We start from the raw sequence: 25,451 nt of genomic DNA, 5'->3' as shown, positions 1-25,451 counted from the left end.
TCTCTAAAGAGAAAAGTCCTCAAATATGATGCCCTCTCATCTCATAAAGGCCTGGGCCTTTGCATATTGCTATTCTTGTGGCCTAGAATCCTGTCAACTATTACCTCTTGTCCTTTAGCCTGTTATGTCTGAAACTTAAATGGTCATACAAATCACATAGGGACCTTGTTAAAAATGTGGATTCTGCTTTACTAGGACTAGAGCTGGTCTCAGGATTCTGTATTTTAACAAGCTTTCTGATGATGATGTCAGTCTCAGGACCACGTTTTCAATAACAAGAATCTCTGCTGCCTGACAATATGACTGTCATCAAGAATATTTCCTGACTCCCCCCATATACCTTCATTATCCCTGTTTCTGTAATTATTTAGTTATCTGCCTCCCTATTTAATTGCAGATTTTTGCCTATAATGATTGTATCTCTCATCCTTCTATTTCCAAAGCTAACTGTACTGTTTAATAGAAAATAGGCTTTTAGCAAATGTTTATCACCCATTAGCTGGTGTTTTTAAAGCTTACTTACCTAGACCGACAGATGTAGCCTACGTACATAGTTATATAATCTATGCTGAATATAGTGGCTTTTTGATTACTTTATTATAGAAAGGAAATGAATTATGGTCTTCAATTTTTTTTCCCCTCTGTAGCTCTTTATATAGAAGAAGAAAAAACAAAACCTCAAATGTGCCTCAGCTAAAGGATTATTTTCTTGAAAATAATGTTCTAGCCCTTTGTAGAAACAAAAACATTTTGAAATCTCTATGATAAACACATAGTGTTTCTCAAATTATTTAATACTCTGTTTGTAGAAATAAGTGTTTTTAGAAAACTAATGTCCATTTACCTTTCCTTCCACTCAAGGAGAAGTACAAATGTCTACCACAAGACGAAAACGTAACATGTTATGTTGTTTACCGTAAGCTGTAGTAAAATGAGCTCACTTGTTGACAGGTATGTTTTTAGAGACTCATTTATTTTGAATTATGTAAAGCTATTTTAAAAATTCACTGTTAGAGTAATGGTCTATATCACTGATAAAGGAAGTGTTACGCTTAATCATTAATACTGTTATACTTACCTTCTGTATTGAGCAAATGTCATGTAATAGTAAAATGTATTATCTAGAGCCAAAGTCAACAGCATGTGGCTTGTGTTCTGAATGGATCTGGAGCTATAATTTTGAGTGATTTGGTCAGAACTGTTCTGAAAGGAATTATGACAGTTTCAGGGGTTTCCTTGGCACTTTCTGGAATCATCTATCTCCTTATCTATTGGTCCTAACTTCAGCCTGTTAAACATCTTAGCATAAGAGGTAACTGTAATTATTAATAGGATTTTGTTAGTTGAAATTATAATCTTAAAATCTTACTCTTGGTAAAGGATAGGCCTCCTTGTTTCTTTGATTTTAAGACTTCTTTAACTTTTTTTTTTTTTACCTTTTAACATGTTTGACACTAGAATTCATCTTCGAGTACGCCTATCAGAGTTTAATTGGTAGTATTTTTAAATTTCTTAGTGGACATAATAATGGACTTCTCTGGTGGCTCAGACAGTAAAGCGTCTGCCTGCAATGCCGGAGACCCGGGTTCAATCCCTGGATTGGGAAGATCTCCTGGAGAAGGAAATGGCAACCCACTCCAGTATTCTTGCCTGGAAAATCCCATGGATGGAGGAGCCTGCCTGGAAGGCTACAGTCCGTAGGGTTGCAAAGAGTCGAACACAACTGAGCAACTTCACTTTCACATTTAGTGGACATAATAAGTCTTATCATCAGTGATATCTTAAATTTGATGAAATACAGTGACAGCTTTTTAAAAATACCTACTCTGACAGCTAACATGCAGAGCACTTTCTGTGTTTTAACTTCATTTAACTTCACAATAATTCCATGAGATTTTACAGATGAGGGATCTGTAGGTCAGAGAGGTTAAATAGCTTGTTTTAAGGTCACAGAGTAAATAATAAGCTGGAGTTATGACCTGTGTTGATCTCTCTGACTCTAAAGTTCCTGTGTTTTAATTTTAGTATACTGTGTGATTTTTCCATAGGGGATTCTTTAAGAATTTTATAGCTAGACTTGTGCACAGAAGTGACTTTTGACATCTAGAGGCAGCTTCCTTCCCTTTTCTGTGAGGTGAACAGTGAAGGTCCATACTTTGCCAGAGCTTAAGACCTGAAGTGCAAGGAGTATCCTCAGGGAGCCCTGCCATAGATGTGGGCTGTGCAGTAGTTTCAGGTGGAATCTATGTGTAGTCTTCTTCTCAGAAAAAATGTTTCTTCACTACTTCTTAGGCATTAAATATGATTTCAGTGTTGTGCTTTTGATTGATTTCCAGTTCCCATTCTAGATAATATGACATCTAGGGATGACAGAGTGCTCAGACATAAAGCAGTGGTTCTTAATATGAATTCATTTTCTCTCTGAATGTCATGAAAGTTAATGGACTCTCTCCTCAATGATGTGCATTTACATGTAGAATTTTTTAATAAATGTTAGTGTGTACATGGAACCCCAAAAGTTTGCTGTGATAGAAGATTTGTAGATGATCTCAATTGTGAGACTCATAGGCATTTTATAGGCCACAGAGAGATGTGCTTAAAGGAATCAGTAGTGAGTTCATGTAAAAGATCATAAGTCACTTGAAACTATTTAATATTGCCCCTTAGGTTAAGGAGTTAGCCACCAGGTCTCTAGATTTCAGAGAGACTTTTATTAGAATGCTCTTCCTCTCGGTCTTCCAATAACCAACCCCTTCTTGTCTTTTAGATCTCAGCTCAAATGTTCCCACTTCAAGTCCTTCCCTAACCACACAGATTAAAATAACCACCCAGTAATAAACACGTCACTTCTTTAAAAATAAAGAACAGCTCATACATTTTCATGTTGATTTGTTTTTTTCTACTAGAAAGTAAGCTGTAGGGGAGGAGGGGCCTATATGTGTAGCTAACTGCTTGGTAGCCATGTCTAGAACAGAGCATGTCATGAGAGTGCTAACAAAAAAAAATGTCAAATGAATCAGTAATGAATGAAATTATATCAATATAAGTTAACATGCTAGATATTGTGATGTTTCTGAGTGATTTGTGTTTTATAAAGTAAATGTCTATTTTTAAAATGTGACTATAATTAAATGATTTTAAGTGAATCATTTTTATAATGGCAAATACACTGATTTTCTCTAGGTTTTCACTAGTTACTAAAAGTTTGAAATAAAAAAAAATAAAAGTTTGAAATAAAATATTTAACTTTTGGTTAAATTCTTATTTATTCCAATAAACTTTTTAAAATGTAAAACATAGTTGAACTTTGTCTGTTTGTATTAGAAAACAGGTTAATAGTTATTGGATTTGAATTTGTACAGTGTGTAACTCTACAAAGATCCTAGGCTATAACTGATTGATTTACGTTTTGTTTCAGTATTGCTGTTCCTTAGCGAATCTGCTCTTATTTTCTGTATCTTTCTTTTTCTTTTAGAGATGATGGTAGTATTTTTGATGGGTTGGTGGAAGAAGATGACAAGGACAAAGCAAAAAGGTAGTTAAACTTATGATGTAATATAGTAAAAAAAATAAGTAACAAGTAAATGTAATGGTAAAAAATAGTAAATCAGTGATTTTCAAAAGCTGTCTGCCGTAAGAACTTAGATGTGTTAGAAAGGAGAAGAGCTGAGGATATCAGTGTGTAGTTCATAAATTAAGTAAAATTTCCCTCTAAAAGTGCCTTTCTCACCACGTCACATTGTGGCACATAGTATTTACATGACATCACTGGGGGCGTAAGCCTTCAATCACTTGCCAAGAGAGGGTTTGCCTAGAGTCATCATTGTAGTTACTATTTTCCCTTAACCTACTCTATTCTTTGGAAGCAATTTATCTAGTATAGCACACCTTCAGAGCAGAGATGGGAGAATTAAGCTTCACCTCCCATGGGGGGATCTTATACTCCAGTGCTGTGTTATTTCTTCAGTTGCTTGGTTTGCTCCAGCTTTGGCATTTGGAGGTCTTTCAGAGTTGGCTTCTCTGTGTCTTTTGACATGCCTCCATTCTCCAGTAGAAGGCAAAATAGATGATGGGGGAGGACAGGGAGAATTGATGGAGAGGTGTCATCAAGTAGGTGAGTGGATGGCGTCTAGAGCCATGGTGATGATGGTGAGGGTTTAACCTTAAATATGGGCCTTGATGGTAATTAAAGTAGCAGGAGGGAGGGTCCAGATAGCATTACAGCCAAGTTTGTAGTCATTGAGAGTGAGCAGTACTTTTCTCGTTTTTTCCCAGTTACATTGAACTATGTGGGTGCTTAGATGAGGGTAGAGGGTGTTGTAGCATTACATTCAGAAACAAAAAATAAACATGTAATAAGTAATAGTTCCTAAATGTCTGTTTTAGCAAAATAAAAGGTACTGGGATAAGGAAAATATTGAGGAAAGCTATATAACTTTATTCAGGTAAATAAAAAGACCTGTACTTGAAGCTAAACATATATAGGATAACTCCTGTCCTTTCAGTCTAGTGGGAGAAAGTTTCTATAAAATATTTTAGGGTCGAGGTAAAGTCACTGTTAAGGTGGGAATAATCAGTCTTGCCTGAATGAAGAGGCAGAACTTTGAGGAATTAACTTGGACAGATTTAAAGGCCAAATTTATAGATGGATAAGGTGAGCTAAGGGTTGTCTCTTTGCAGAGACTTTGAACGTTTGATCATGTTTTTAGGGAACCAAAAATACTATGGTTGTGGGAAACCTTGGAGAAAGAAGACCTCATAATAATGCTGTCAGAATTACCCAGACCGCACTGGGCTCTGACATCTATGAGCTATTATTATTGAGGTCATCACAAGGGCTGAGTACTTGGAACCTGAGTGTAACATGAAGTAAAGTTGCTTTAATGAGTGTGATCCAGTGGTAGAATTAGCAATGATATTTGATTTCCATGTATTTCTTACACTTGAGTTAAAATGCCGGGTTTAAATGATTACTTCATGATAACTGTATGATCCTGGGCATATTCTCTTTTATGCCTGAGTTGTCACACCTATAAAATGAAAAATAATAAGATCTACTTCATAGGAATTAAATGAAATTTCATAAATGTTTCCAATAATGCCTAGCATATAAATATACAATAATGGTTCTAAATTTTACCTTCTACACATGTCTTCAGATATTTCATAGATAGTAATTCTCTGGTGCTTATTTCCTGCTTACTCCTTTCTGGAGGAGCAGAACTAGATCTGTCTCACTTCCTCTAGTATATGTCCTCTAAAATGTCAAACAAGCCATTTCACCATATTTAAATTCTCCCCAAACCATCTCTCCACCCAAACTAATATCTCATGTTATATTACTTGGAAATTCCTTTTGATTTTTCTTTTGCTTCCTCTCTCCAAATCTGATTTACCTAGAATTGCTAGTTCTGCCTTATTAATCCTCAGACCCACACTGCTGTGTTAACACTGCCACTGCTGTGGTTTTTAGCCTAGGATATTGCAGTTGCCTCCTAAATGGTCATCTGGCCTCCAGTCTTGTTTGGCATACAGTAAGTTTTCAGTAGCTTTTGTTAAATGGATTGTTTTACCAAGCATTGATTCTTTCATTACTCAGTTGCTGGAATGGTCTTACTATCAATCAGTTCTGTTCATGGCATTTCTTTGCTTAAAACCTTTCAGTACCTTTCACTATTTAATGACTTTCACTAAAACTAAAATCCTTTTGTGTAGCATAAAAACTTAATGATTTTTTTTCTGAGTACTTATTATTCTGAACTGCCCACCACTTACACTCCCGACTCCGGCATACTTGGGCACAGAAAGCCTGTTACTAGCCACATTAGCCATGCTGAGCTACTTGTGATGGGTTTTCATCTTTGTACAAGTTGCCTGTGTCTGGAATGGTCTTCTCACACATCACTACCCCCTCTTTCTCACTCAGCCTTCATGATTCGATTTAGCACACTTGGGAGTTTCCATAGGATTTAGGTAAATTTCTTGAAAGGGGTTATCTTTGTCCAGTATTTCTAGCCATTGTTAGCACAGTCTGTATCATTGTAACAAAGAGTTTAGTGTTTGGTGAGGGGGTCAGTTAATTTCTATTACATTTCTTAAGAGATTTTTTTTGTATTTCTTCTCAGTACTAATATGGAATAAATGCTACTTCTTTACTGAAAAAAATTAATAGAATTATCCTCTGACCTTTTGGCAAAGTAGTATACTTTGTTTAAACAAAAACTGAATTCCAAAGTCTGACTTCACAAAAGCATATAGTTAGAAGTGTTACAGAATTATTAGTTGCTCTGCAAATAATTATATTTATTTTACAAGTTCTCAGTGCAGCTAACAATTTGCTCCTGGTTACTGCTTCACATAGAAAAGTGGGAATTATTCATTTAGCACGTATATTTTGATCACTTACTGTTTGTTAGGTATTATGCTTAAGTGTTTAGATGAAAAAATTTGGGCTCTGCTATTAAGAAGCCCACAGCCCAGTGAAGAGATAGATATGCAAGCAAGTGGTTACAGCTCTGTATCGGAGGCTGGGATAGAGGAGTAAAGAGGAAGAATGTGTGGGTGAGCCTGAGGGTAGAGAGATTTTCATCTTTAGATTTCTGTTTATAATTTAAAGCTTACAGGAGATGGATAACTTTCTCCTATTCAGTAATTTATAATAATTTGTATTTATATTTTACATGTACTTTCACAAACTATCTCAAGTAATAATAATAGCCTTGTAAGGGAAACACAAATTCTTGATAAATATTAGATTTACTAAAACTTGAGATTTGAACGTAATTTGTCTTAAAAACAGATATGCCAAATGCTTAATATGTAAAAGTTTCTTTAGTGGTTAAGCCAAGAAGAAAAATTACTGTCTTAATTAACTATACTGTTGGTAACCTAGAATATGAACATTCATTACCATTTGTAGTCACAGAAGTACGTGCTCTGTGGTCATGTCCATATTGAGCATTGTATTAAACTATTTGTGTAGTTAAATGGATTGTTTGAAAGCTGCTTATGTAATTTTTTATTCCATCAGAGTATCTAGAAACAAATCTGAAAAGAAACGTAGAGATCAGTTTAATGTTCTCATTAAAGAACTGGGATCCATGCTTCCTGGTAATGCTAGAAAGATGGACAAATCTACTGTTCTACAGAAGAGCATCGATTTTTTACGAAAACATAAAGGTACATTTTTAACTTTGTAAAATGGATTTTTTTTTTTAATAACAGACTCTCTCTTAAAGCATAATGTGATAGAATCTTGGCAGTAATGCTTGAGACTGCATGCTTCCTAACCTTTTTTCAAGAGAAAGAAACAATTGCCTTTTAATGATTCCCTGGTATGTTCTTTCTTTCATTCAACAAACATTTATTTAGTGCCTACTATATCCTTGGCTTCCCTGATGGCTCAGATGGTAAAGAATCTGCCCGCAATGCGGGAGATGTGGGTTCAGTTCCTGAGCTGGGAAGATCCCCTGGAGGAGGGCATGGTGACCTGCTCCAGTATTCTTGCCTGGAGAATCCCCATGGACAGAGGAGCCTAGTGGACTACAGTCCATGAGGTCACAAAGAGTGGGACATGACTGAGCAACTAACACAGGTAGCCTAGATTCTTGTGGTGCAGGGTAATAGTTCTGACCCTCAAGTAACTCAAACCAAGGGAGACAAATAATATATAAATATCTAATTACAATGCAAGTAATTATTGTGAGTGGTGCTTGTAAAGAATATTTATGTGAGAATACAGAGGAAAGAATGTGTCAGAGAAGTCATAAAACCAGTTCATTTTTCAGCCGAGTCTTCCTTTTATCTTAAGGAAAACAGCATTTCACATGGAAGGAGGAGCATATGTAAAACCAGAGAAGCGAGGAGAGGTCAGTTTAACTGGAGCATAGAATTGAGATGGAAAGTTAGGAGTGTATTTGGAAGAGAATCAAGTCAGATCATGAGATATATAATTTAAACAGATTACTTCAGTGACTAAGAAGTAAACATTGTTTTAAAGTGATTATTTGTTAAAGAAAATCACTTTGAGAAAATATGTCATGGAAAGGAAATTTTAGAGAATAGTAAGTATCTTGGTACTTAACAGATGCTACTTAATAGAAAATAGGTGAAAAACTTGTAGAAGGACATTTCCTTTTTCAGATGCAAATAAACTACAGAACTTCTCAAAAGAGAATTTGTAACTAGTGCTTTTATTTCTCGATAGCTCACTCTGTAATATATTACTAGCCTGGTTTATGCCCCACCACTGTTTAAAAATTATTTTTCTTAATACCATGACCCCCACCCTCTCTGCTGCCGATAAGGCAGTAGCTCTTTCTTGTACCTCATCCTCTTCTGCATCTCTGAAGCACTGGGAATTTTTACCTGCCCTCCACTGGCTTTCTTTTTCCTTGTTCTGAGATACATTGGACTTCTTCATTCACCTCCCTCTCCCAGCCGAGCTAACTTCTTTTCTCTTTCTGCCCTCTGAACATGACATTTCTCTAGGTCTTATCTTGTGTTCATGCTTTCTCCATGTTCTTACCCTTGGTTTTGCCTCTCTGTTAAACTACCAAGTCTGTATTTTTAGATGCAGACTTTTTAGTTTTTCATTTCCAGGTAACTTCTGAATCTTTGGTTTTAAATGTTCTCAGAGTCAACACGTCTAAAACTGAATTCATTTTCATTTTGTCAAGTCATCTCTTTCTTTCAGTTTTCCATTTTCACACCACAATCCTTTCACTCCCCTGGGACTCAAACCTGAGAAGAGTTTTGCATTTTTTCATCTTCTTTAGTATACAGTATCACAGTTGCCAAATTTTATTGATTCTTCTGGTAATGTGTCAAAATTGCTGGTTTATGAAATTTACTGCCTACATTATCATTACATTTTATCTCTACAAATGGTATTCTCACTAATTTCTTTGTCCCTTGTTAGTGCACTCATTCCTCAGACATTGTAGCAGTTCAGTAAATGATTGTTGAATGAAATGAAATGATATGCATGCATAATTATTTCCCCCTGACAATAGAAGATTAATTTTGGCATTTAGATTTTTTTTAAAGTTGAGCTTATGGTTCTCACAAAATTAAAATTTACCTGAAATTGAAAGGTAATTCTTACATACTTACTACTCTAAAAATAAACCTGGGTTTAGCTAAATTTGATGGAATTTGTTTATGGATTTAAGTCCTTTTTTCTGAATGTATATAATTGACGTGAATTTGAAAAGCATGATTATATTCCACAGAATTAGTAGCTATAATTGTTCATATCTAATACAGACATTTCCAATATGCCAAATTTGGGGTGCCAATTTTTTATGCTGTATTTATATATCTGGTAATAGAGATATCAAAACAACTTAGTCCATATTTTCCACTGCAAGATAGAGTATATTTTGTAGAGTAAAATCTATGATATGTATTTTAATTTTACTTGGTTGTTTTAATATGTCTGCATTTAAATATGGAAAAAATATTGCCTAAGTACAGATTTCATCATTTATGAATAGCTTTTTATAACAATCCATTAGAAGTATGTTGCAAAATTAACTATACTAATTGTGTTAAAATATGTGCCGAAAGCTAGGGAATCTCCAAATTTTGACCAGCTTCCTACCACTAAAGAAAACATGCCAGAGGACACAGAGCAGAATCACTCTGGGTTTATTACTATAAAGTTTTTGCCTAGAATTTTAATTTAGTCTCTTTGATTAATTAAGAATAGAACACCTTAGACTGAGAAGAATCTCTGCCTGGCAATAGGCAGGCCTAAAATAATTCTTTTTTAAAAGCAGACTGACTGATCTCCTTGGCTCCTTTCCTCCAGGTTTATGTCCTTAGGTCTGTTTTAGGTACTACTGTTTGAAAGGCAAAGAAAGGGGAAAGAATATATTTCTAATGCTTGATCTAGTCTGCTTATTTTGATTCTTATTTGATCATTGTGTAAAGCAGGAAGCAATCTCAGGCCAGTCAGGAACAAAGGTTCTCAAAGCTCCCCAGAGAAAATTCAGAGACTGGCATTTTTAAGAGACTAGTCTTAAAGTTATCCAAATTATTCAAGCAGATGACTTGCTACATTAGCTCAATATTTCATCATACCAAAATTTGGACCTCCTGATACCTACCTAGACCAATAAATGTTATTGACTATGGCTCTTCTCTTTAATTAGTGCCACTAATGTGTCAATCTGTTTACAGAAATCACTGCACAGTCAGACGCTAGTGAAATTCGACAGGACTGGAAACCTACATTCCTTAGTAATGAAGAGTTTACACAATTAATGCTAGAGGTATGTCCAGATTAATTTTTGAAAAGTTTTATTTTCTTAAGAAATCACAGGGGTTACCAATTCTAGTATAGATTTAACAATGTTAGTTTAATACTGAAAAATCTTAATTCAGTGTAAGTCAACCAACTATTCATTTAAAATTAACTGATGTAAGTATTGTAATAAAATAGTACTATATGTGGTAAAATAATGCCAAATCTTTGTGCTTTCAATATCATCTGAATTTTTGAGAGGCTTAATAAGTTAGAAACCTGTAACTACCAAGTTCTCTACCTGGACAACACTAACATTTAAATGAAAAATAAAATAGATTATTCATCACATAGTAAATATTATGAAATGTATTTAACTGGACAGTAGGATTTTTTTCAACAAATTAAAATCCACCTAACCACAGCATAAAATGATACTAAATGAAGTATTTTGAAAATATTAAAATAATGAAATATACATTGAAAGGCAACTCTTCTCATTTTAAATAGAAACTTCTAAAAGGTTTTCCTTCTAAAAGTAGATATTCTTCTATGACAGAATTATTTTTGAATACAGTTCAGATCATACTTGCTAAGAATTGCAAAACTTAATATGTCACACAATCAGTTATAAAATCCACAAAAAGTTTGAGTCACTCATACCTATCAGTTTTACTTTTTAAACATTTCCAATTTAGATTAATAAGGATATCTTCATGTACACAAAGTACAGAGTTCAGTATCAGATTACTATGAAAGCTTTTTTTTTCCCCAAAAAAAAACAAATAATAAATAAAGGTGGTATTATACTTGGGTGTTAACAGTTAAGGACAAGAGAAGTAGATAAGCAAAAGAAGCTAGAGATAGAAGGAGTAGAAGAAAACAATTGAAGTAGAGATTGTTAAATAATTTACATTTCTTATTCTGTTTGTTCAGGTTTGTTATTTTAGACTTTAAGCATATATCTCTGTTGTGTATGTTTATGTAAGAACCATGTCTCAAGTGTCTTTGCATGTTGACTAAAGTCCAAAGCAACAGTATTTTGCAAATTATTGAATTATTTTTCTGTTTTTACTAGGTATAACAGTTAATTGCTGGATTAAGTCTTTATATATTCAGCAGAAATGTCACCATATAAAAATTTATTTGAGTGTAAATACAATGCATATATACTTAAAGCCATGCTTCACATCTGCAAGAATAACTGAGCACATCTTACATACCATTACCTCAGTGAATCCTCACAGTAATCTTATGAAGATACACTATTAGCATCTCTTTCTTACTTTCACATGAGGAAATTGGGCAAAGGGATTATGAAATTTTCTCAAAATAAAACTAATCCTGAGCCAGGATTCACTGCAGGAAAACTAGCCTCTGATCCCTGTGGCCCTAGACCCTGTGCCCACTGCTGCTCATGGCACTTCTTCTCAGTGAAAGTTAGCTGTGGCACAGAACTTTTAGCTTGGTAACCAGCAATTAGTTCTTTAAATTAATGGACACAAGTTACAAACCAAATAATAGTTCCAATTAATTTTCTCTTCTCTAAAAAGAAGTTTGACATTGTCCAAAATTCTCTTTTTAGATTAAGTAATACATTTATGAAAGGGTGCAAACAAGCCAATGTTTGTAACCCCAAGAAGAAATCAACTCATTTAATTGTTCTTTAAATTATTTTTAATTTCTCAGTGCCATGATTCAATACCATCTGTGTTATCATAAATCCTTTTTAAAACCTTTTTCTTCATTTGGTTGTGTTGGGTCTTAGTTGCGGCATGTGGGATCCTCTTTGTGGTGCATGGACTCTCTAGCTGTGACATGCAAGCTCTGGGGTGCAAGGGCTCAGGTTGTGGCTAGCAAGCTTAGTTGCAACCAGGCACGTGGGATCTTACTTCCCTGACTAGGGATTGAACCTGTGTCCCCTGCACTGCAAGGTGGATTTTTAACGACTCGACACCAGGGAAGTCCCAATCATAAACTCTTTACTTACCCTGCTTTATTGATGTGAAAATTTTCTTTTTTTAATAATTTTTCTTCATTTATATTTTTGACTTTTTTTGCACACTGAGTGGCATGCAGGATCTTATTTCTCTAACCAGGGATCGAACCCACACCCCCTGCAGTGGAAGTGCAGAATCCTAACTGCTCGACTGCCAGGAAGTCCCCCCAAATTTTCTTATAAATTCATAAATTAATGTAATATCTGTATTTAAGAAACTTAGAAAGGTAAATTACCTATTCAATAATAAGCTAAATCGAAAAGAATTGTCTTCAAATTTTTCTTTACAGTGAACAGATTTTAACTTAATTGCGAAGACATGTAGTACATATGTAGTATTAAAAATAACGAAATCAGAGAGTCTAGAGATTATAATCTTATATATAAGAGAATATTTAAACATGTTAATTTTGAAACTATAAATTAGTTTTCTCATGATTATCCTCACAGCTTTTAAAATTATATTCCTGAAAAATATTACATTGACTAACTTTTAATATGTCAAGCATATTTTTGATTTTTAGTGAATATTTGCAACTGCTAAGTAGGCATTTTAATGTTCATATGCCAGGATTGAAGGCTATGTATAATTGTGTGTATTGTAACCTGGGTTCAGCTAACCTAGTTGTGTTATTGTTGGCTTATCATGTTGATCAGGTTACAGTTAGGCAGTCTGGATGCCCTTTTCAGCAGAATTTCAGATGTAGTTTTTGTCTAGGAATGTTAGAGCTGCTAGCAGAAGAGCTGGGGTCATTCAGCTCAAACTCTTCGTTTCATGGCTGATGCCTGGAGAGATTGTAGCTTGTCCAGTCAGTTAATCAAAGAACTGAGACTGAGATCTTAAAATTCATTTATTCCTTGTGTGTTGGCTGTCTCTCTTCATTCTTCCATTGCCACCCATCCCTCTCCCTCTTGTTTCTGATGCTTAAGGAATATTCCTTGCTACCCTTGTTGGGGATGTTGAGATTAACTAAGGAAATAAGGGCAATTTAGCCTTACTAGACCTCTGTGCCAAGTTATCTATGTATGTATATCCTGGTACAGAGTTCTTTCCTCTTGACAGCTGGCAGCTCTCCTCAGTACTCTACAAGGGAAGGGCCAGGGCCCTGCATGCCTCATCTCAAGGAGGTTCTGTCCCCTTCCTTGGGACTTCCATCCAGTCTTGCCAGATTAAGTAGTCACTAAGTAAACACCCAAGATGTATACAGGCCTCTTGATATGTGCAAAGTTGATCTAAAGTAGATGTCAAATAGGAAGATGAGTTTTAACTAATGAGCCCTTTCCCTCCTATCACACAATGTGGACAAGGGATAACCTTCGCAGTCTTCAGTCTTGGGATAAGGACATCCTGCTGTCTTGTTCCACATCTCTCAAGTCTTCCTCCTCAAAGCCCTTCCTGTTTTGGTGTACGTACCTACTTTCTTGGAAAATTACATCCTTCCATTCAAAAGAAACTTGAACTCTGGATCCTTTCTTGTGTTAAGACTTGGTGAGATGCTGATGCAGGCCTTTCTCTGCTGAATCTTTACCTGCTTCAGAAGAGAAAGGGGTAGGCTCTGCTTCTGGGAGTGGGGTCAGATCATTAAGAGTTCTGATTTTAGTTTATTCACTTCACAGAAGAGAGCTGCATCCTAATTCCTAGTAGATCTCCTAGGAATAAGTAGAGTAGAGATCATCACAGTAATTTGCTTTCAAAGATGACACAGTCTAGCTTCATGTGAGAAAAGCATGTTCTCAAAATCACTGCAGATGGTGATTGCAGCCATGAAATTAAAAGACGCTTACTCCTTGGAAGGAAAGTTACGACCAACCTAGATAGCATATTCAAAAGCAGAGGTATCGCTTTGCCAACAAAGGTCTGTCTAGTCAAGGCTATGGTTTTTGCAATGGTCATCTATGGATGTGAGAGTTGGACTGTGAAGAAAGCTGAGCACTGAAGAATTGATGCTTTTGAACTGTGGTGTTGGAGAAGACTCTTGAGAGTCCCTTGGACTGCAAGGAGATCCACCCAGTCCATTCTAAAGGAGATCAGTCCTGGGTGTTCATTGGAGGGACTAATGCTGAAGCTGAAATTCCAATATTTTGGCCACCTCATGTGAAGAGTTGACTCATTGGAAAAGACCCTGATGCTGGGAGGGGTTGGGGGCAGGAGAAGGGAATGACAGAGGATGTGATGGCTGGATGGCATCACTGACTCGATGGACATGAGTTTGAGTGAACCCCAGGAATTGGTGATGGACAGGGAGGCCTGGCGTGCTGTGACTCATGGGGTCGCAAAGAGTCGGACATGACTGAGCAACTGAACTGAACATCATTTTGACCCTTTTCCTTAGGAAACAATACTGGCATAATTGTACTAAAGAGTTTTTGTGAAAATTTCATGCATTTGCTTAAATTATAAGGTTTCATCCCTTCACCTTACATTAGCCAAGAATGAGTTTGTCTGAGCCATTCTGGAAGGCAGACATCTGCTCAGATTAATTACTTTCTGATACCCAAACGTCTTCCCTCAATAAAGGGGAGATGGGGGATGCCTTTTTCCGTACATTCACCATGCTGCTGCTAAGTCGCTTCAGTCGTGTCCGACTCTGTGTGACCCCATAGATGGCAGCCCACCGGCTCCCCCGTCCCTGGGATTCTACAGACAAGTACACTGGAATGGGTTGCCATTTCCTTCTCCAATGCATGAAAGTGAAAAGTGAAAGTGAAGTCGCTCTGTTGTGTCCAACTCTTTGTGACCCCATGGACTACAGCCTACCAGGCTCCTCCATCCATGGGAGTTTCCAGGCAAGAGTACTGGAGTAGGTTGCCATTGCCTTCTAGTAATGTTAGTTACAGTAACAACAATCTAGAAATAATATGTTTCAGCAAGAGGAATAATTAGATAAAAGGGAACATTTTGCAGTCATTAAAAAGGATGATTTTAGGTAGGTCTCTATTGAATAGGAAAGATGTTCCCTTTATGCTAAGAGAGAAAAACAAATTACATATATATATATATAATCCCATTCACCATATACCTAAACAATTACTTAGAATTAGAGGGAGATTGCTCTAACTTTCAAATACATGAGTAACATACAAGTATTTTTTATTTGCTGTGTGCCACACATATGCCAGGTGCTGCAGATATGCAGTGTTGCAGATACAATATAGTTCTTACCAGAACTGCATCCACACAAGAAATTCAGATTAAGTGTGATAACTATTTGATAGAAGAGGAACTCTTCTGATGATATACTTTATCTGCTGTACATCTTTAGTATCTTTTCTTTTTTGTTTTAAGTTACTTGTTTGTTTATGACTGCTGTGGGTCTTGGTTGCTGCGTGCTGGCTTGCTCTAGTTGCAGCAAGTGGGGGCTATGTTCTAGTTGCAGTGCATGGGGTTCTCATTGCCGTGGCTTCTCTCGTTGTGGAGTGTGGGCTATAGGCGTGCGGGCTGCGGTAGTTGCAGCATGCAGGCTCAGTAGTTGTAACACATGGGCTTAGTTACCTCATGGCATGTGGGATCTCACCCATCCAGGGATCAAACCCATGTCCTCTGCCTTGGCAGGTGAATTCTCAGCCACTGGACCACCAGGAAAGTCTTCAACATTTTTTCCATTGGATCTTCTTTTCCTCAGCCTGAAAATATATTTCAGTTTCTTTTTCTAAAAAAATAACTTCCCTTGATACTTTGTCCTCTCAAAATGTGTCCTTTCATGAACTTGAACAAAGTATTTTATAATATAGCCTTCTGATGATCCACCCATCTCTAAACACACTGTAGTATGAATCTCCTTCTTGTTGACATAACTCTTGAAAGTCAGCAAAATTCAGTCCATTTTTTTTATTCCTTGTCTTGTTTGATCCCATTTTTTACTGAACCATCCATTTTCCTCCTCACTCACTTTGTCATTCTTTCTTCCATTGACTTCATCAACAGCAGTGTTTTCTGTCCTGTCTTTGTCATTTTCTCTGGCACTTTCGCTCCTTCTCATCTCTGTACGTAGATATTACCCCAAACCTTTGTCTTTGGCATCCTTTTCATTTTTGCAGATCTCATTTCTTCAGCTTCCACTTTGGTGCCTAGGATTCTCAGATGAAAAACTTTGTGAGACATGAATAAAGTGTTGCTTTTTGTTAAGTATTGTTCCCCTGTGCTGACTCCTCTCCTGAACTCTTAACATCACATTTCCTAATGCTTGCCTACGTCCTTTCTTCTCTGTTTTTACTGCTATTAATTTCATTCGGATTCTCCTTAACGTCTCTGATTATTCCAAAGGCCACTGAAATTTTCCTCTTAATTCACTTTTCCCTCAAAATCCATTTTACACATTGCTTCCAGACCACTCTTAAGCTAAGTTCATCTGTCTTGCCCTGATATTCAAAGCCTTGCATGATCTGAGCTCACTCTATTTTTTCAGCTTATTCCCTTTCAAAGTTATTCCCTGTGCTTCAGTCATACACTTCTGTTAAGATTATATATGTTATGGTGATAATGTGTTCTTTTGTTGGCCAAAGACATATTGTTGATGGCATCTGTGCTTTGGAAATATTAATATCTTCAAATAAGACCATCATTGTATAATAACATATGATAAAGGTAGAACATTAAGTCTCTATCTTTTAGAAACTTGCCATTCAGTAATGGTCATAGAGTGATATTTTTCTTCCAGAAACGTCTTAAAATGCACAAAGATAGATACTAAGGTATTATAAAGGGGAAAAGCTAGTATTTTGACAGTGCTCTAGAAACTTCCAGTTCTTTGTGATTTATCTTAGATTTTTATGTCTGTCCTGTGAAATACTTTTTTCTTTTCATTTAACTGACCATTGTGTTTAATTTCAGGCTCTTGATGGTTTTTTTTTAGCAATCATGACAGATGGAAGCATAATATATGTGTCTGAGAGTGTGACTTCATTGCTTGAACATTTACCAGTAAGTATAAAAATCCTATGATCTCTTTCTCACTTAAAAAAAATGATTTTATTAATATGTTTATTTTTGGAGGATAATTGATTTACAGTATTGTGATGGTTTCTGCTATACATCAACATGAATCAACCATAGGTATACATATGTCCCCTCCCTCTTGAACCTCCCTCCTACCTCCCACCCTGTCTTTCTCAATGCCTATTTTTAAATGTTCTAAAACCTTAAGAAGTGAAGGCCCCAGAGCACTGTTGAACAATGATCAGAGTGGGGATGAGACCTCTAAGTATGTCTTAGTTTTAATATGGCTGTATTTTTTCAGGTCAGTCATGACTCTCCTCTGTAGTAACTAAATATTCAACTCCTACTTTAACCTCTATTCTTCCTGTCTTCTTTATTCTAATGCTGAGTTTTCACTATTAACTTTAATCAGTGTGGTGGTGATGTCACTTACTCATTGAAAATATCTTGGGAATAACTAAATTTCTACTGAGATATTTGTTGCAGCTCAATAATAATTTTCTCAAAAGAATAACTTACAAGAACATGCTGAAAATAATAGATACAGAACTTTTGTGCTCTGTGACTTGAGTTGATAATATTTTAATTCCCATATTCCATTTGTTCTTAATATGACCCAAAGGGTAGATAATCAGAAAAGATATATGTAAATTTTGATTAGAATGGTGAGTACCTGAATTAGTGTTTGCTGTTTTACTTAAGATATATTTATTGAACATCTGTGCTACCAGATACTATGCTAGGTGCTGTGCTCCAGTTGACAGTTTTTATGAATTTGAAGTTTTTGTTGAATATGTAATATTCTCATCTAAGGTGATGTTACACAAAAATGGGTTTGCCTCTTGGTGGATGTCAAGCCATTAGGCACAACCAAGCCAAAGATTAGGAGAAGGAAGGATTTATTATTACTTGGAGCAAGTAAGAACACCAAAGATACTTTGGGAAGTATCTTTCCCAAAGCAGTATCTCTCTGAACAGCAAAATTAGGGAATTTTTAAGCTAAGAATACATGTATATTCATGAAGGGACTTGAGCAGAGGAGAATTCAGTATAAAAGTAGGGCAAAGGTCAACAGCATCTAAGCTTTACTTGATTGAAGTGAGAAAGGGTCAACATCATCATCATATTCTCTGCTTAGCAGAGGCCCTTGGTTTCCTATAGAACTCGAGCATATTTTATAAATATCCTTTGAGGAGGAACTGGAACTCTGCTCTCACTGCACTGTTGTTTGCCTGCCCTTTCTCTGTTCCTGTGTTCCTTTGTTCCCGTAAGATCATTCATTACTAATATTCCTTCAGGGGCAAGCATTGTGGCCAGGCTTAGATTACAAAATGGCCTCTTATGTCAAGAAAGCTATTTCTGGTTCTCTTTCTCTGGCAACCCTCTAACTTATTGGCTTAAAATAGGGTTTGGATGTAAATATTTTGAAGTTACTTATAAATTACTCTTAAAATGCCATCTCTTGAAAATGTGTAACAGTACAAAGTCATCTGTTCTATAAAGATTTCTTTAAAGAGATGTTGAAAAGCATTATCTCCTTCTCTCTGATTATGCTGCTGTTTTGTACTTTATGAAGAGAATTTACTCTATACTTAAAAGGCCAGATTCTATAAGGGAACTTTATTTCTGAAAGTCAGGCAGTAAATAATTTGCTGATTTCTGTGTCACACAGAAAATGGCTTGGCTTTACTGCTTCTCTGGGGGCAGACCAAAGGACAGACTGATAACTGAATTTTTCTGGATAACTGTTTCCTTAAGAAAAAAATTTGCATAGTAAGAAAAGCCAGGGAAAGAAATCCTTTGTAGGATTATGATATGACTAGTTAAGACTGAATAATAAATGAAACAAAAATGAATATAACAAAGCAGAAGCAGACTCACAGATAAAGAAAAACTAGCAGTTATCAGTGTGGAAGGGGATGGGAGAAGGGTTTGATGGGGGAGGGGATTACCCATGCAAGGTATAAAAGCCGAGAAACAAGAATATATTGTCTAGCACAGGGAAATATAGCCATTATTTTGCAATAACTTTAAGTGGAGTGTAATCTGTTAAAACAATTGATTCATTAATGTTGTACACCTAAAACTAATAATACTGTAAATCAACTGTAATAAAATAAGGTTGAGTAATTTGAATAAATGTATAATTATAGGCTTTTAAACCTATAAACAATTTTATTGGATTTTCTTTCAGTTATGTATTTTTAAAAACTATATAATCTTTAGTCATAATCAGGGTGTAATTTGCAGTGTGGTCAGACTTTTAAAATGCCTGCTTCTTGGGCACTTTTCCTGGACTTCACTGAGAATTAGATGCCTTTTCTCTCTGTTCTCATGTTACCTTATACCTGCTGCCACCATGACACTTACAGTGAATTGTAATTTTCTGTTTATTTGGATAATAATGGTACGCTTTCTAACTGCAGGTACTTTGTCTGTATCCACATATGCTGGCTAGTTTCTTAGTGAGGTGTTCAGTAATTATTGATTGAGTATAAGAAAGTGAGTAGATTATTTGAAATAGATGTTTTAAAGATTCTTTCCTAATGCCACACTGGATCTTCAGTGAGGGAATATTTCATGGCATATTGAAATAACAAACATGTGTGCAACAGACCTAGTTAGGACCCAGCAATTTGATAATTAACATACTCCCCTCAATGAAAAGCTTCATGACCTTCTCATTGCCTTCTGGATTAAAAAAAAATTAATTTTGGAGCTATTTTTACATTTATAGAAAAATTAAGAAGATAGTACAGAGTTCCCATATATGCCTACCCAGTTTCCTCTGTTAGTAACATCTTCTGGGTGTTTTTAACTGTTGGTGTCACCCAAAGCATGTAGAGACCGGCAGGTGAGTTTCTGGGCAGAAGAGATTGCTGCTGATACAGCAGACCCATTTCATTGCATACTGAGTTAATAGTATCCTTTAGTAAAACAGGTTTTTTTAGTTCTTTTTTTCTTTTAACTGCTCTCCAGTTACGATGGATACTTTCCCTCACACCACTTACATTGCTGTATTGTTTATTTGGCTGAGCTGGGTCTTAGTTGTAGCACCTAGGATCTTTCTTGTGGTATGGAGGATTTTTTTTAGTTGTGGCATGTGGGATCTAGTTCCCTGACCAGGGATCGAACCCAGGCCCCCTGCATTGGGAGCGTAGATTCCTAGCCACTGGACCACCAAGGAAGTCCCCAGAAGGATGTTTTGATAAAATGAAATAAAACTTGTTTAGGATCAAACCCAATAAGGAAAAAAAAAGTGATTTTTCTCTTTTGGCCTGCCATTAATAATTAAACTGTTACAGATGTTAAGCAAAAGATTTAAAACACTGGTGTCCCTTTCTTTCTGTTTTAACATACATACCTTTTTATCTAAAATACATTCTTGACTCTTGTCCGGAGGGGAAGAAACATTAGAAAATCTCTAAATATAAAGCTTTAGTGTTTATAATTCAGTTCTGTTGAGGAATTAAAATTTGCCATCTTAATCAGTGGTCAGGATGACTTAACAGTTTTTAATTTAAATTTTAAATCTAGCTATAAAATTGCATGTCTGATTCTATAGGTCTTGGAAAATATTTTTTCTTAATTTTGTCATGTCGTACTTATGAAGCTAATTTAGGTAAATTTTAACCTATTTGTGGCTACTAATCAGGAAAGGAAATTTATGGATTTTTTTTTTCATTCCTGAAGTGGTTTTCTACAACAAAATGATAGGATCATACCACCTCCAGGGCAGAAGAGATTTTAGACATTTTTCGCCCAGCCCCCTTTAAAAACATATATGAACCCCAGAGAATTGTTCAATAATTTAGTGGGAATACCAAGATATAAAGTCTCTCTACTGGGAACTTAAAATTTGTAAACTTTTACAATTCAAAATTGCTTTCCTCCCACTTGCTTAAATGTGTTCCTGAGAAGAGAGTATATTAAATTTGTTACCACGTAATACAGGGAGGAAGATTAACCATTTTACATAGCCTGACAGAGTCCTTTTCCCTGGTGGCTCAGAGGTTAAAGCATCTGCCTGCAATGCGGGAGATCTGGGTCGGGAAGATCCCCTAGAGAAGGAAATGGCAACCCACTCCAGTATTCTTGCCTGGAGAATCCCGTGGACTGAGGAGCCTGGTGGACTACAGTCCATGGGGTCGCAAAGAGTCAGACACAACTGAGCGACTTCACTTCACTTCACTTTTGACAGAGTCCAGGAATAACACTGCTATTATTAAGCCTTTCATTATCTATTTTTCTTAACTTGAAAATTTTGAAACATAAACACAAGTGTGTCTTAAGAAAGTCAGTACAATGTTTGGTGTAAATACAGTATGCAGAAATAAAAATCTAGAATTTTTAAAGTAGTTATATGATTATTTGGACTTCTCTATTTGCAAATAAATATTTTTAATAAGAAAACAAATATTTGAAGGAAGTAAATAAAGCCTATCAAAAGGGTCAAAATCTTTGCCCCTTATGCTCTGTCCGTAGCTCTTCAGGCACTCTTACCCTTGAATCTATTCATCTCTTCCATGGCATAATCATAAGGGATTTGATTTAGGTCATATCTGAATGTCCTACCTTCTTGAATTTAAGCCTGAATTTTGCAAAAAGGAGCTTATGATCTGTGCCACAGTCAGCTCCAGGTCTTGTTTTTGCTGACTGTATAGAACTTCTCCATCTTGGCTGCAAAGAACATAATCAGTGTGATTTTGGTATTGACCATCTGGTGATGTCCATGTGTAGAGTTGTTGGAAAAGGTTGTTTGCTGTGACTAGCACATTCTCTTGACAAAACTCTGTTAGCCTTTGCCCTGCTTCATTTTGTACTCCAAAGGCCAAACTTCCCTGTTACTCCAGGTATCTCTTGACTTCCTACTTTTGCATTCCAATCCCCTATGATGAAAAGGACATCTTTTTCTGGTGTTAGTTCTGGAAGGTGTTGTAGGTCTTCATAGAACTGGTTAACTTCAGCTTCTTTGGCATCAGTGATTGGAGCATATTACTGTGATGTTGAATGGACTGCCTTGGAAATGAACCGAGATCATTCTGTCAATTTTGAGGTTGTACCCAAGTTCTGCATTTTTGACCCTTTTGTTGACTATAAGGGCTACTCCATTTCTTCTAAGGGATTCTTGCCCATAGTAGTAGATACAATGGTCATTTGAATTAAATTCACCCGTTTCCATCCATTTTAGTTCACTGATTGCTAAGATGTCGTTGTTCACTCTTGCCATCTCCTGCTTGATCACTTCCAATTTACCTTGATTCCTGGACCTAACATTCCAAGTTCCTATTATTAATAACAGCAGTACTGTTATTTACAGCTTTGGACTTTACTTTCACCACTAGACACATGCTCAACTGAACATCTTTACCACTTTGACCCACTTCATTCTCTGTGGCTGTTCAGTTGCTAAGTTGTGTGCAACTCTTTGCAACCCCGTGTACTGCAGCAAGCCAGGCTTCCCTGTCCTTCACTATCTCCCAGTTTGCTCAAACTCATATGAATTATGTCAATGATGCCATCCAGTCATCTCATACCCCCTTTTCCTCCTGCCCTCAGTCTTTTCCAGCATCAGGGTCTTTTCCAGTGAGTTGGCTCTAGGCTTCAGGTGGCCAAAGTATTGAAGCTTCAGCTTCAGCGTCAATCTTTCCAGTGAATATTCAGGGTTGATTTATTTTAGGACCGACTGGTTTCATCTCCTTTTTGTCCAAGAGACTCTCAAAAAGAGTTGAGGAATGTACGGATAACCACTAGGCCATTCAGATATAACCTAAATCAAATCCCTTTTGACTATACAGTGGAGGTGATGAATATATTCAAGGGATTAAATCTGGTAGACAAAGTGCCTGAAGAACTATGGACAGAGGTTCCTAACATGGTACAGGAGGCAGTGACCAAAACCATCCCCAAGAAGAAGAAATGCAAGAAGGCAAGGTGGTTGTCTGAGGAAGCATTACAAATAGCTTAGGAAAGAAGAGAAGCGAAAGGCAAAGGAGAAAGGGAAAGGTATGTGCAACTGAATGCAGAGAGTTCCACAGAAGAGCAAGGAAAGATAAAAAGGGCTTCTTTAATGAACAATGAAAAGAAATAGAGGAAGACAATAGAAAGGAAAAGACTAGCGACCTCTTCTATGAAACTGGAGATATGAAGATAACATTTCATGCAAGGATGGGCATAGTAAAGGACAGAAATGTTATGGACCTAACAGAAGCAGATGAGATTAAGAGATGTCAAGAATACACAGAAGAACTCTTCAAAACAGATCTTCATGACCCAGATAACCATGATGGTGTAGTCATTCACCTAAACCTGGACATCCTGAAGTGAGAAGTCAAGTGGGCCTTAGGAAACATTACTATGAATAAAGCTAGTGGAGGTGATGGGATTCCAGCTCAGCTATTTAAAACCCTGAAAGATGGTGCTTTAAAGTGCTGCACTCAGTGTTACAACAAATTTGAAAAACTCAGCAGTGGCCACTGGACTGGAAAAAGTCAGTTTTCATTCCAGTGTCAAAGAATGTTTAAACTACTGTACAGTTGTGCTCATTTCACATGCTAGCAAGGCTATGCTCAAAATCGTTCAAGTTAGGCTTCAACACTTATGTGAACCAAGAACTTCCAAGTTGGGTTTAGAAGAGTCAGAGGAACCAGAGATCAAATTGCCAACGTTTGTTGGGTCATGAATAAAGCAAGGGAATTCCAGAAAAACATCTAATTCAGCTTTATTGACTATGCCAAAGCCTTTGACCCTGTGGATCACAACAAACTGAAAAATTCTTCAGGAGATGGGAGTACCAGATCACCTTTCTCTTTCCCGAGAAAACTGTATGCTGGTCAAGAAGCAACAGTTAGATCCAGACATGGAGCAAGGGACTGGTTCAGAATTGGGGGAGGAGTGTGACAAAGCTGTATTCTGTCATTCTGCTTATTTAACTTCTATGCAGGGTACATCATGTAAAATGCAGAGCTGCATGAATCACAAGCTAGAATCAAGATTACCAGGAGAAATATCTATATCCTCAGATATGTACAGGATACCAATCTAATGGCAGAAAATGAAGAGGAAGTAAAGAACCTCTTGATGAGAGTGAAAGAAGAGAGTAAAAAAGCTGACTTGAAACTCAGCATTAAAAAATTAAGATTATGGCAGCTGATCCCATCACTTCTGGGCAAATAGAAGGGGAAAAAGTGGAAGCAGGGATAGTTTTATTTTGGGGGGTTCCAAAATCACTGCGGACAATGACTGTAGCCATGAAATAAAAGACTTGCTCTTTGGAAAAGCTATGACAAATCTAGACAGCATATTAGAAAGCAGAAACATCACTTTGATGACAAAGGTCCATATATTAATAGTCAAAGCTATGGTTTTCCTAGTAGTTATATAGATGTGAGAGTTGAACCATAGAGGAGGCTCAGCACCAAAGAATTGATGCTTTTGAATGGAGGTGCTTGAGAAGACTCTTGAGAGTCCCTTGGACAGCAAGGAGATCAAATCAGTCAGTCCTAAAGGAAATCAATCCTGCCTGAATATTCATTGGAAGGACTGATGCTAAAGCTGAAGCTCCAGTACTTTCATCACCTGGTGTGCAGAGCTGACTTATTTGAAAAAACCCTGATGCTGGGAAAGACAGAAGGCAAATGGAGATGGGGGTAACAGAGTATGAGGTGGTTAGATAGCATCACCAACTCAATGGACATGAATTTGAACAAACTCTAGGAGTTAGTGGAGGAGTGAGGAGCCTGGCATGCTGCAGTCCATGGGGTCGCAAAGAGTTGGACATGAGTTAACAACTGGACAATAAACAACAGCAATGCAGTTAAAAGACATATTTTTGGAGGAAGTAATTTCAGCTGGTCTGTGAAAGACAGAAGAGTACAAATGTGGTGAGAGAGGAAAGATTCACTTCATGAGGTGTATCTTGAAGGCTAGGGAAAGGACTGAAGAAAGTGTATATGGCTTGTATGAGAGTGGTTAACACCCCTATCCTGCTTCTTACCATCCTCAGTGGCTCTCTGTTTTTTGTTATTGTTTGAGGTTTTTTGTTTTGAACAATCTTAAAAATATTTGAAATAGGAAATAAAAGTGAAACTACTTAGTGGAACCCTTAGCCCTGTCTTCACCTCCCTTGCCTCCCATAGTCTTGGAGCTATCACTTCATTATCCCAGGATTTCACAGAGCAGTTTGAAATGCAGAGAAACCAAGTAGCCTGGATGGGATTTGGCAGGAAATGTAGTGGTAAAGAACTCACGTGCCAGTTCAGGAGACA

At 36.6% G+C, this 25,451-nt stretch overlaps 1 protein-coding gene across 1 annotated transcript in view; it reads left to right on the top strand.

Moving 5' to 3' along the window:
* The first annotated feature begins 904 nt into the window (after window positions 1-904).
* CLOCK (clock circadian regulator) overlaps window positions 905-25,451 on the top strand; it is a 57,811-nt gene continuing 33,264 nt past the window's right edge. The window contains exons 1-5 of the mRNA XM_068975220.1: window positions 905-951; window positions 3,476-3,535; window positions 7,031-7,179; window positions 10,186-10,277; window positions 17,080-17,169. Of these exons, the coding sequence (XP_068831321.1) occupies window positions 905-951; window positions 3,476-3,535; window positions 7,031-7,179; window positions 10,186-10,277; window positions 17,080-17,169 (438 nt within the window). The remainder of the gene's footprint in view (window positions 952-3,475; window positions 3,536-7,030; window positions 7,180-10,185; window positions 10,278-17,079; window positions 17,170-25,451) is intronic.

This window comes from Capricornis sumatraensis, chromosome 7, assembly GCF_032405125.1.
Source record: "Capricornis sumatraensis isolate serow.1 chromosome 7, serow.2, whole genome shotgun sequence".
In the NCBI taxonomy this organism is placed as follows: domain Eukaryota; kingdom Metazoa; phylum Chordata; class Mammalia; order Artiodactyla; family Bovidae; genus Capricornis; species Capricornis sumatraensis.
Note: the sequence above shows the minus strand (reverse complement) of the source record. Positions and strands in the feature narration are given on the sequence as shown.